This window comes from Galeopterus variegatus, unplaced genomic scaffold (genome assembly GCF_000696425.1).
Source record: "Galeopterus variegatus unplaced genomic scaffold, G_variegatus-3.0.2 Scaffold1428, whole genome shotgun sequence".
Taxonomy (NCBI): Eukaryota; Metazoa; Chordata; class Mammalia; order Dermoptera; family Cynocephalidae; genus Galeopterus; species Galeopterus variegatus.
This window is the reverse complement of record NW_007727539.1, coordinates 336,281-347,968: the sequence shown is the minus strand read 5'-3', so window position 1 is coordinate 347,968 and position 11,688 is coordinate 336,281. Positions and strand designations below refer to the sequence as shown.

General features: G+C 53.1%; 2 protein-coding genes across 6 annotated transcripts in view; one reads left to right on the top strand and one right to left on the bottom strand.

Moving 5' to 3' along the window:
- The window catches only part of WDR54 (WD repeat domain 54), a 32,398-nt gene extending 20,775 nt beyond the window's left edge, over positions 1-11,623 (top strand). The window contains exons 2-10 of one of the 5 annotated variants that reach the window (XM_008576953.1): positions 8,154-8,376; positions 8,540-8,602; positions 9,170-9,236; positions 9,329-9,382; positions 9,709-9,836; positions 10,735-10,835; positions 10,936-11,098; positions 11,287-11,361; positions 11,437-11,623. In XM_008576953.1, coding sequence (XP_008575175.1) covers positions 8,155-8,376; positions 8,540-8,602; positions 9,170-9,236; positions 9,329-9,382; positions 9,709-9,836; positions 10,735-10,835; positions 10,936-11,098; positions 11,287-11,361; positions 11,437-11,568 — 1,005 coding nt within the window. In that variant the 5' untranslated portion in view covers position 8,154 and the 3' untranslated portion in view covers positions 11,569-11,623. Of the gene's footprint in view, positions 1-8,150; positions 8,377-8,539; positions 8,603-9,169; positions 9,237-9,328; positions 9,383-9,708; positions 9,837-10,734; positions 10,836-10,916; positions 11,099-11,201; positions 11,365-11,436 lie in introns of those variants that run through there. The other 4 variants (XM_008576952.1, XM_008576955.1, XM_008576954.1 and 1 more) reach the window with 4 other exon arrangements.
- On the bottom strand, positions 2,593-7,490 carry LOC103593861 (chromosome unknown open reading frame, human C2orf81). Its single transcript, XM_008576951.1, has 5 exons — positions 7,473-7,490; positions 4,911-5,141; positions 4,603-4,824; positions 4,203-4,478; positions 2,593-3,772 (listed from the first exon to the last, which is right to left on the bottom strand). The coding sequence occupies exons 1-5, from the start codon at positions 7,488-7,490 to the stop codon at positions 2,651-2,653; spliced, it is 1,869 nt and encodes a 622-aa protein (XP_008575173.1). The 3' UTR covers positions 2,593-2,650.
- Positions 11,624-11,688: the final 65 nt, after the last annotated feature.

The following is an 11,688-nucleotide window of genomic DNA, read 5'->3' as shown; positions in this document are numbered from 1 at the left end:
ATGTGGTGAAAGGTGATTTCTAGAAATGGCAGTGGGGAGAACAGATTAGAGAAGGGGAGACAGGTGAGAAGACAGTTTAAGATAAACTATCACTAAGCTAAGTGTAAATGGTGTTGTGGCATGTTACAATTTTGGAGGAGAAAAAACAATCATACTTGCAAATACATAGAGTTTTGCTTTGCTCTTTGTTCACTTTCCATTTGGGGCTAATTTAATTGGCCACTAAAGCGTACATAAAATTCTGGCAACAGTAGTTACCTCCCAGGAGGGGAAGGGTGGCTGATGTACAAGGAGAGGTGGAGATTTTTTTTTTTTAACTGTATGCTCTTTTGTACACTTTCAATTTTGTACTTTGTACATGTATTATCTGATGAAAAACTGATTTTCCTTTAAAGAGGCTATTACGCAAGCTAGGAGAAAATGTCAGGGAGAATGTGCCTGCCCACTACTCCCACCTTCCCCTAGAAGAGGCCAAACCTCCTCAATCAGGAAGGGCTTCCACAAAGGACACAAGCCAAGGCATTGGTGTATTGTCTACATCCCTGGTGGACTCTGACCTCTTTGAGAGCAGGAATTCAGACTTCTTGCTTTCTCTATTTTAGTGCCTAGTGACTCTTCAAGAAGCTTTTGTTGTTATGACTTACTCTACTGCTCTGGCTAGAACTAAAGGATCGGGGATGGACGGATGGGATCTCAAGTCCCCTTGCTGGTTGTGTTTCAGGTTGACTGATTCTGCTACCAGGGTCCTAATCCTGACTTGTGCCAGCTGAGTTCCCCTGCTGTGTGATGCAAAAGTGTGTTGGGCCACCCCTGAGCAAGCAACAGGGTGCCAAGAGGTAGGAGGTAGCCATGAAGAGGTAGCAGATCACTAGAATGCAGGGGTACAGGGAAGAGGGAGCAGCACAGAAGGTGCCCATCCTTCCTTAACTTGGAGTAGATTTGTGAGCAGAAAGGGCCCAACATAGTGGCAAAGGTGAAATCCAGGCCCTCTGGGGTAAGTGTCTTGGAGAATCCTGGGAAGAGATGAGAAAACAGGTGGTGGATGACGGAGGGACTACCCTGAGGGGGATAAGGTCTAGATGGAGATATATTGGGGTTCAGTGGAAATGCCACAGGGGCATGTACATGCAAAGATGGGGGCAATGAAGTTTGGAGACTATAATTCAAGGTAGGCTTTTAGGGGAGTGTATGGATTACAGCATTTCAGCAGGATGTACAGGTTAGGCTTGGGGGATGCCTGCCTTGGGGTCCCTGAGCTACAAAGGAGGCAACTGGGGTCCCTGAGCTATAAAGGAGGCAACTGAAGTGTGTTTGGGGAAGCAAGCCAAGGTATATACCACTGATTCCAACATTGTTTACCAGCAGGTGTATCTCAGATTCTCCCACAGAAAACACCAAATGGAGGCCATAGAGGTGAGGTCCACCTCACTGAGCAGGAGGCAGCTGCTGTTTGAGGCTGCCTGGATCTCTGCCAGGATTCACCATCCATGCTTCTGGCTCCAGCAGGCAAGGATGATATGGGCCCTGTGACAGACCAGCTCCTGGGACACAACTTTCCCAATGCCTGTGGAAGGTCAGCTTCAGAGTAGGCTAGTCTGGGTGGTGACCAAAGGGCAATGGAACAAGGAAGGGACAAGGGTGTTGAAAGCAGTTCTAGTCCTCTTCCCTGCCCTCCTGACTGTGGCTGTTAGGGACTGAGGCCCCTAGGGAGGTGACAAGGTGGGAGGAACACTCACCATTGTTGGCTCCAGTCACTACTGCTGTCTTCCCAGTCAGATCTGTGGAGCAGTGCTGAAGGTCCCAGGGGTGAGACTTCTGCCAGAGCTGCAAACATAGTCCAGGCAGAAGGAGCAGAATAAGGAGGACAGACCCAGGGCCCCAGACCAGGTTGCAGAGTGGATCGCAAGACAACATCCCAGGGCCTGCCACTGGGAAGTGCTGCAGGAAGTGCTGCAAGGGGTGGTAAACCAAAGCAGAGTGTGGGCTAGCAACAAGGCAGGTGTGGAGCCTAAGACCACATTTAAGGAGGTGCTCACTCATGGGTTTGTTCAAGCACAGAGTTTGAATTTGAGAGTAAGTTACTTCTTAAACATTGTGCCCTAGGCACCCGATAACCTCACCCTAGTCCTAGCCATAAACCAGAGATAAAAAGCATCAGGGCTTCCTTGAGCTCTGCATAGGCCCAAATCTGTCTCCAAAAGTAAAACGTGGATTTGTAGTCTAAGGTGAATTGATCAAACTCCAGGGACCAGGAAGCAAGAAATCAAGTTCCTCAAGTTTTGAATCACTCTGTGCTTCAGCAGGGCCATCTCCTTCCCCCACTACTGAAGACTCTATACGTTCTCCCTCCAGAGTCAGACACTACTTGCAGCCCTTATGTCTGCTTCTTTGGGAGAGGGGGAGTGTCTCCAGAATGCCTTTGCTGGGGAGCAGCCTTGGCTGTAAAGGAGGGTCTCCTAAGGGTGGTGATTGGGCTTATTCCCTGGAACCAGTGTCCTATCTTCTTCTAGACATGCAGGACAATTGCTCCCCTTTGGAATTTCATGAGAGAGTGGACACCTTTGGAAGAAACTGACAGAGACACCAGACCAATTCCTAAGGCATCTCAGGTGTTTATTTTTGGCAAGCAAAAGGAAGGTGCAGTTCCCACTCAGTGCCCAGAATCAGGCAGGGGCTTGGAGGGGAGTGACCACACTTTGGGGGTTGAGTTCTTCATTAGCTGTGCCACAGTCACCTGTGGCTTCGGGGCAGCTGTCTGGATGGGGTGCTGCTCAATGGGAAGAGAGGTACCACCTTCTTTGTCCTCTTGTTGGGGAACAGAAGAGCTATGCAGCACCTGGGTGCTCCGGTTCCACATGCTCACACCAGGAGCCAGCTTCACTGCTTCTGGTAGCACCATAGGCTTCCACATCACCTGGGAGGTGGCCTCAAGGACTCGGGGCGCGGTTTGAGGCCATCTGCCAGGATCCTGGCCCTCCCTGTCTGCGGGCTTCAGGCTCTGTGGAGGCACACGGCTGCGGCCGGCCCACAGCTCACCCAGCAGCTCGGCCTCCCCCTCCTTACCGCTAGGCCACTTGGCACTGGGCCACACCTTGGGGCTGGGGCTGCGGGCCACGTCGGGGAGTACCGGATGCGTGGCGAGGAATTGGAGCGCGGGGCTAGGGAATGGTAGCTTTGACCCAAAGGACGGCGACTGTAGGCCTAAGTTTAAAGTGGGAAATTGGAGGGCGGGGCCCGGGCCCAAGGCACGTGTAGGAGCACCAGGCCGGAGAGGGAAGAACGCTGCCGGGGAAAAGCGCACGCCGGGGCCGGGGTCTTGGGGTTCGGCCGGTGCCTCGGTCTTCTTCCCCCTCTGGCGCCCGCGATAGGCTTCCAAGGGGCGCGTCTCGGAGTCTGAGACCAGAACCTCGGCCAGCGGACACACCCAGTGGCGCGGGAGCCGCGCGGGGTCCAGGCGCGCCGAGGCCACCTTGCGGCCTACCCCGTGGTGAGGCGCGCTCAGCCGCGCGTCCGAGCGCCCGGGCTGCCGCGGCTGGAAGGACGCCGAGGGGCTGAGCTGGGTGGGGCCGCCCGCAGCGGGGCAGGGCACCGGCACGCCCGAGGCGAGGCTGGGCACGCCCTCCGTCTTGAGCTTCAGCCAGTCCCCAGCCCCGTCCGGCTGGGACACGCAATAGTAGAGGTCTTCGAGCGACAACTGGGAGCTGAGGGGCTGTCCCTTCTCGGCCCGGGGGCTGGCTACCAGAGAAGGATGGGGACTGCTGACAGGCGCCACCTCCACCGACGATTGGAAGCTCGTGTTCAAGGACTCGGCTGAGGAGAGGTGGCCTCTCACCGGGCCGTCCGGTTCCTCTAAAGGACCCGCGGATCCTGCCTCCTGAAACAGCTCCGGGGTGGGCGTGTTAATTGGAACTCTATTTTTGGCGCGCCGAGGCCACCTTGCGGCCTACCCCGTGGTGAGGCGCGCTCAGCCGCGCGTCCGAGCGCCCGGGCTGCCGCGGCTGGAAGGACGCCGAGGGGCTGAGCTGGGTGGGGCCGCCCGCAGCGGGGCAGGGCACCGGCACGCCCGAGGCGAGGCTGGGCACGCCCTCCGTCTTGAGCTTCAGCCAGTCCCCAGCCCCGTCCGGCTGGGACACGCAATAGTAGAGGTCTTCGAGCGACAACTGGGAGCTGAGGGGCTGTCCCTTCTCGGCCCGGGGGCTGGCTACCAGAGAAGGATGGGGACTGCTGACAGGCGCCACCTCCACCGACGATTGGAAGCTCGTGTTCAAGGACTCGGCTGAGGAGAGGTGGCCTCTCACCGGGCCGTCCGGTTCCTCTAAAGGACCCGCGGATCCTGCCTCCTGAAACAGCTCCGGGGTGGGCGGGGGTCCCAGGGTGACTCTCAGCTCCGGAGAAGGCTCCCAAGATTCCATCTGCTCCCGGGAGCCTCTACCCGTCCACGACCTTCCTAACGGGATCCGGTCCACGCTCCCAGGACCCTGGGGAAATGCACCGGGGTAGAGAGATGTCGGAGAGGGGAGAGAGGAATCTTGAGAGGCGCCTGAGGAAAGAGAAGACGCGGCGGGGGTGGCGGGCCGGAGGGAGGCTGGGGATTGGGCTTACTTCGCCTCCAAAGGTCTCCTCCCGAACGTCCGAGGCAAGCGCTTGCAGCACGGGCACCGAGCCCCGGGCCCAGGCGTCCGTCATGCACGCCGAGGGCTCCTCGTCCTCGCCCCAAGTTGGATCTTCAGCTACTGCAGATTCTCCCTCGTCCCGGGCCAGGAAGCGCCACTCGGTGATCTGCAGCATGGCCTCTCGGGCCTGGCTGATAGTGAACGGAATGCACTGCGGAGGCGAGAGAGGGTCTCAGGCCGGCAGGGAGGAGCGGGAGAGAGAGCAGATGGGTCCGGAGGACCCGAATCGAGGCCCACCTGCTGAGTCAGGTAGACTTTGAAGGCGGAGTCCATGACTCGACCCAGCAGATCGGCCAAGATATCCCCCACGACGTCCTCGCCCTCCTCGAGAGCCGTCAGCGCCATCCACTCGGCCTCACTGAGCCGCCCGGGCACGATTTCCACCTGCGGCACCGGCACGGTAGGCGGCCTCGCCTTTTCCGCCTTGGATCGGGTCACCCCACGGTCTCTGACTGGCCTCTCTTGCCTCTGTGGGAACGGAACAGGACGGTCAGGGAAGGAAACCGAGCAGTGGAAGGGAGGAGCAGCTATGGACTAGAAGGATGCTTTCTCAAGTTGTCTAGTAGGAAGAAAAAGGGAGAGGGACAACAATTTACCAAAAGCCTACTCTGTGACAGATGTCTCTTACGTGTTTGACCTAATTCACTTAATTTTCATAACATCCCACTAAGCCCATTTTACAAAGAAACGGTAGCCTGACAGAAGTTAAGCACCACTTGCGTGGGAGCACACAGCAAGCCCAGTCTATATAAAGCTACAACTTTATACTGCCCTTGTTATTTGCAGTAGTGCAAAGTGTTCAAAGTTCTTGAGAGTTCAAAGAACTTGAGGAAGACGAGTCAATAAACAGAGCTGGAATTATTGGTGCTCTTTAGAGTCTCTTCTACATTTTTTTTCAACCCAGTTATGGCATGAAACAGCTACATTTTTAACCAACTATTTTTATTTTTACAATAATTTGCCCAGGATCACACAACTAGGAAGTAGTGGGGTCAGAATTCATATGCAGGTCTGTCTGACTTCAGAGCCTGACTTTATACTACCTCCCAAACAAAAATATTTGCAACAAATATGAAAAAGAATAAATGTCTCCAAACATACTAAAGACTTATATAAAATAAATATCATTTAAGACCCCAAAGAAAAGCAAAGTACATAACATTTCACAAAAGAGGAACTGTAGATGACTAATAAATATTTGAAAACATGTTCAACCTTCAAAAATATCAAAAGATGCAAACTTAATTGAGATTATGATTTTTCGTCCATCAAATAAGAAATTATTTTCAAAATAAAAATACTCAACACTGGCAAAGATTTGGTAAAGTACATAGAGTGACACCACGATGGTGGGAATGTTAATTGGAACTCTATTTTTGGAAAGCCATGAAGCGTATGTATCAAGAGCACTAAGAATGTTTTTACTCTTTCAACCCTATAATTTCAGTTTTATAAATACACCCAAAAGGCATATTCTGAAATGAAGGTAAAAATATATTCTCCAATATATTCCCTGTGGTATTGTTTATAATAGCAGAATATTAAAAACATGTCTAAAAGAAAGAGAATAGATGGTTAATTGTGCTATACTTTATGATGGAATATCACACAATGATTAAAGGTAATGTTTAGGAAGAATTTGCAATGGCATAGGAAAATGCTTAAGATGTGATGGTAAGTGAAAGAAACAGTATTCAAAACTACATGTCAATTATATCTCAGAAATGTAAACCAGTATGTGGAGAAAAGGAAAACCCCCAAACAGTAACAGTGGGTATGTTTTTTTTCCTATGCTCTTCTCTAATTCATAAGTTTTCTACGGTGACTTTGTGCCCTATAATCAAGAAAAACGTACTTAAACAGAAAAAGACTAGTTCCCAGAACTCACTTTAAGGACATAGGAATTTACTACGTCCTTTGGGAGCCGCTTCACTTCCCCACAACAGTCTCCCTGAACTTGGTTCTTTCCAAAATTTACCTCCAAGTGTGATCTTCCCAAACCTTTGCCTACTGCCCCTTACCCCACCTTTGCCTAATACCTGATGTTTCCTAAAATTAATTCTTCCTCCAAATCTGGTGCTTCCTAAACTTCACACTGAACTCAAAATCCCTTAAGCCTCATTTCCCCTCTCCAGCAGCGAGAACAGCCCTTTGGTGAGCCCCAGAGGGGCCCACAGCCCAGGCCAGGCTTGACTAAAGCAGGGCAGATAGGGCTGGGATAGGAGAGCTGGTTCCTTAAACCTCCCCTCCCAGCCATTCATCTGGCACCTGTGATGGCGACCGTGCCTAGACCAGTAGCGATAGAGATATTTTTGCACAAAGCCTCTTCAAATCTGTTTTATTTCAAATTTTTACGGCTTTTTAAACAATTTGATTTTCGAGCGCAGCCTGAGTTGTTGTTTAATCTATTTCTTCCTCCTGAAATTCACAAAATATATATTTATTAACCTCTCCCCAAATAACTGACTGATTCTGGTTTATCCGTTTAAATGGGTACCTCGATGTAAGAGACTTATTACATGCATTAGCTGGTTCCAAATTCACTACTTGTTCTCGGGCTCTACACCACCCATTGACCCTTTCCCTTAAGGTCCGAATGTGACAAAGAGTGTGAGTGGGCGTAGTACAGGTGTAGGTTTTCAGCCCAAGTTCCGACGTGGCTTCCTTGGTCTAGAGCGCCTGTGCGGTGGTCCGGAGCAAGTAGGGGCGCCGGGCGGCGTGGAGCTGGCCCACTGTTCCCGACACCGACCTTAACGGCCGACCTGGCTCTGGCGCACCCCCAGCTGAGCTGAAGCTCACCAAGCCTTCGTGCGCCATTGCCGCTGCGGTTGTTCCAACGCAGATGTTTCAGCAGCGTCCCGGTTGCGCTGCAGTGGCCGGCGCCGGCGCCGCAGTAGCAGCAGCCTAACGGTAGCCTTGGCAACTAAGCGGCGCTTTGGGTCGCCCACAGTTGCCGCAGCAACCGCGCTGCGCGCTGCACGTTCGGGCCGTTCGCCACGCCCAGCGGCCGTGCGTACGTGCGTCGTCTCTATGGTGGCGGCGGATTCGGAGTAACTGAACGATCCCGGAGTCAGGCAAGTTAATCAGGGGCTGCGGGTGTGACCTCTGACCTGGACCGGGAACTTCGGGGAGCCGTGCCAAGGGACGAAGGGCCTCAGGCCACATCTCGCTTTCTTGGCTCGGGCGCTTGGGGCCGCCGGGTCCTGTGCCATCACCATTCCTCCTCTGGGATTCCCCCATCGTCCCATGACTCAGCCCTAGGACTCCCCTCTCCTGCTCCACGGGACCGTCCCCACACCATATGACCCCTCCCCCCGCCATGGGACCCTCCTCGCATCACTCTCCTCCGGGCACCCCATCACATGACCTGGTCTCAGGGGTCTCCCGAAGGGCCTCATGCTATCATGAATCTCCGCTATTGACAATCTCCGCTATTGACTGTTTCCCGCGCGTCTCATGATTTGGTTGTCCTTCCCTCAGGATGTTCCGCCGGGAGCGCTCCATCTCCCTTCGAGGCTCGGCCGCCGCCCTGTGCAACAACCTCAGTGTGCTGCAGCTGCCTGCCCACAACCTCACGTATTTTGGGGTGGTTCATGGACCAAGCGCCCAGATTCTCAGCGCTGCCCCTGAGGGTGTGCCCTTGGCCCAGCGCCACCTCCACGCTAAGGAGGGCGCTGGAGTGAGCCCCTCACTTATCACTCAGGTGAGGCATCCAGTTGAGTGGTGTTGCTGAACCTAGTCCTACCCTCTGACCTTGCTCTCCAAATCTCAAGGAATAGGCCTTCCCTAACCTCTGAATTTCCATTCTTCTGAATCCTCATACCCCCACTCTGATTTTCTCTCTACTCTGATCCACCTCCCTCCAGGTCCACTGGTGTGTCCTCCCCTTCCGGGTACTGCTCGTACTCACCTCACATCGAGGAATACAGGTAAGAAGAGAACCCTCCTGCCTTCCCCCACCAGAATCATCTTACCTCTCCTCCAAGGCTCCCAGACCCTTCCCCACTTCTAGACTTTTCACGTACTTAGCCCACCCTTCCTCTACTTTTCATCTTTACTCCCCCCATCTTTTCCAGTTCCCAAGTGCCACCTCCAACATATGCCCTTTTGCTAGCCGTATGACTTTGGGCAATTAACTTCTCAGGGTCTCAGTGTCTTTCTCTGTAAAATGGGAATAAAAATAGTGCCTACATCCCAGAATTGTTTTGAGGATTAAAAGGGCTAAGGTTGGGCCGGCCTGTGGCTCACTCGGGAGAGTGCGGTGCTGATAGCACCAGGGCCGCGGGTTCGGATCCCATATAGGGATGGCCAGTTCGCTCACTGGCTGAGCGTGGTGCTGACAACACCAAGTCAAGGGTTAAGATCCCCTTACCGGTCATCTTTTGAGAAAAAAAAAAAAAAAAAAAGGGCTAAGGCTAACATGGATATGTGGAGTACTCAGCTCAGAGCTCAGCAATCATCAGCTGCATTATCCCATCCTTGCCCCCGTCTTCCAGATGTATGAGTCTGATGGCTCCATCATGGTCTACTGGCATGCACTGGACTCTGGAGATGCCTCTCCAGGTACCTGCAGGACCAAGTGGGGTGGGGGTAGGGAGTGTTTGCTGGGGCTGGGGTACACACTATTTCTGATCATTTTCTCCTTTTATACTCAGTACAGGCTGTGTTTGCCCGAGGAATTGCTGCCAGTGGCCACTTCATCTGTGTGGGTGAGGGGGCCAAGGGCAGGACACTGGGGGGTGCTCAGGTGTAAGGGGCTGGGCTTCCACCAGGAGGATGCCGAGGGCCTGAGGAAATCGAAGAAGCTTAGAGGGAAGGGTAAGAGTGGAGAGGATCCGAGAAACTCCAGAAGGCCACAGAGAGTTCCAGGGTGGGATAGGATGAGGGTAATGAATGGAGGGGCAGGCAGGGCTGTTGGCGCAGTGAGAAGTGGGTTTGTCATTAAGGTTTCTGGGATGGAGGGAGTGCTGAGTGTGGTGGCTGGAGACCCAGGAGGGTCAGGAAGCCATCAGTGAGGCACTGGTTCCGGCTGCAGGAACGTGGTCAGGCCGGGTGCTGGTGTTTGACATCCCAGCCAAGGGTCCCAATATTGTGCTGAGCGAGGAGCTGGCTGGGCACCAGACAGCAGTCACAGACATTGCCACTGAGCCTGCCCAGGGACAGGTGAGTAGATGTCTTGTACCTATTCCAGTGAGCCTGGGAGCCTTCCCTGCCCTGGGAAGAAGGGGACCTGGGTTCAAGTCTTGGCTCTGCTATCAAGCACCTGGATGGCTTTGGGCAAATCTGTCCCTTCCTAGACTTCAGCAACCTAAGGTCTGGTGGTAAAGCAAGAGATACTTTACATTTATATGGCATTTTATACTTTGCTAAAACTTTATAATACTGGTGTGAATTGAGAAGTTGAAACAAATGGTTTCTAAGATGCTTTCCAGCTCTGATATGTGCAGCTTCCTTCTCTGGACTTGGGCAAGTCCTACCTATTCAGGCCCAGCTCCAGTGCCCTTTCCAGGAAGCTTTTCCCCTATTCCAGCTCCCACTGATCTCCCCTAGCTGAACCCTGAACTGGCACTGCCCTCAAAGACAACTCTTGTCTTCCCAATTGGATTACAAACCTCTTGAGAACAGGGTATATATTTTTCTAATTCATATTTTCCACTGCTCCTGGCACAGAGCTGGCCTTGTGGGCTGTGATGGCTGCCTAGTGTTGGGGGTCAGGAGGCCCAGAGTATAGTCTTGACTGTGACTGACTCACTGCAAGACCTCCAGAAGGTCATGGCACTGTGGCCTCAGTTTCATCATCCTTCCAGTGAGGACAATTATGCACTCCCTCCTAACACATGATGGGGGAGAGGGGGGGGAGACTCTATAAGGAAATGGAAGGAAAGCAGTTCATGCTTCCTGAGGGAACTCTGCAAAGGGTTTCTGGAAGGTCCAGCTGGTAAGGCTCCCTATCTTGCCCTTTCTCTGGAGAGGCAAAGATGCAAATACTGCCTCCCTTCCCCTCCTGCCCTGTACACAGGACCACAGCCTGTGGGAGGGCTGATCCTGCCTTTCCTCTCAGGATTGTGTGGCTGACATGGTGACAGCAGATGACTCGGGCTTGCTGTGTGTCTGGCGGTCAAGACCTGAATTCACATTGTTGATCCGCATTCCTGGATTTGGGTAAGTGAGGCAGAAGGGGGCTGAGACCTTCCTGAGCTAGCTTCAAGATGGGGAGTGGGCTTGATTCTGGGGAAATCAAAGTTGGGTATCAACCTTGCAGGGTCCCATGCCCCTCTGTGCAGCTATGGCAGGGTATCGTAGCAGCAAGCTATGGGAATGGGCAAGTACGTCTCTACGAGGCTACTACAGGAACTCTCCATGTCCAGATCAATGCCCACGCCCGGGCCATCTGTGCCCTGGACCTGGCTCCTGAGGCGGGCAAGGTCAGTCTCCTCCTCCATTCCTTCATACCCTTTTTCCTGGTGCTGGGATTTTGAGAGGAACGCCACAGGCTTGTCTCTACCACCAGTGTAACCCCCTCCCCAGGGCACCTGGACTGGGCACTGCAGTCTGTACATATCCTGTCAGGATGTTTGGACTCCCATACTTCCTCCCTGCTTTTTTTAAATAGCTACTCTCGGCAGCTGAGGACACCTTTGTGCACATCTGGAAGCTGAGCAGAAACCCAGAGAATGGCTACATTGAGGTGTGTGTTGTGGGAGGGGTGGAATGGGAACCCAACATGGGGCAGCAGGCCCTGACCAGCCTTCTTCTCCCCCAGGTGGAACACTGTCATGGTGAGTGTGTATCCTACACCCAGGTGTGTGGTGCTCGGTTCTGTGATCCCTCAGGCAACTCCTTTGCTGTGACCGGCTATGACCTCACTGAGATCCTGAGATTCAGCAGTGTGTGAGAAGAGCAGCCTTCCTTTCTCCCTGTGGTATTTATAAAGTACGCCGTCTATCCAACCCTTGTCTGATTACTCAGTATCACAGTCATATTTTACAACTGGTGAACCAAGCTCCAGGGATGA

What these genes read in the sequence shown, in the direction of transcription:
- LOC103593861 (XM_008576951.1), bottom strand. An exon ending in AAGTCTACCTGACTCAGCAG is followed by an intron (nt 4,825 to 4,910) that starts GTGGGCCTCGAT and finishes TCGCCTCCGCAG; the next exon opens with TGCATTCCGTTCACTATCAG. An exon ending in AGGAGACCTTTGGAGGCGAA is followed by an intron (nt 4,479 to 4,602) that starts GTAAGCCCAATC and finishes GCATTTCCCCAG; the next exon opens with GGTCCTGGGAGCGTGGACCG.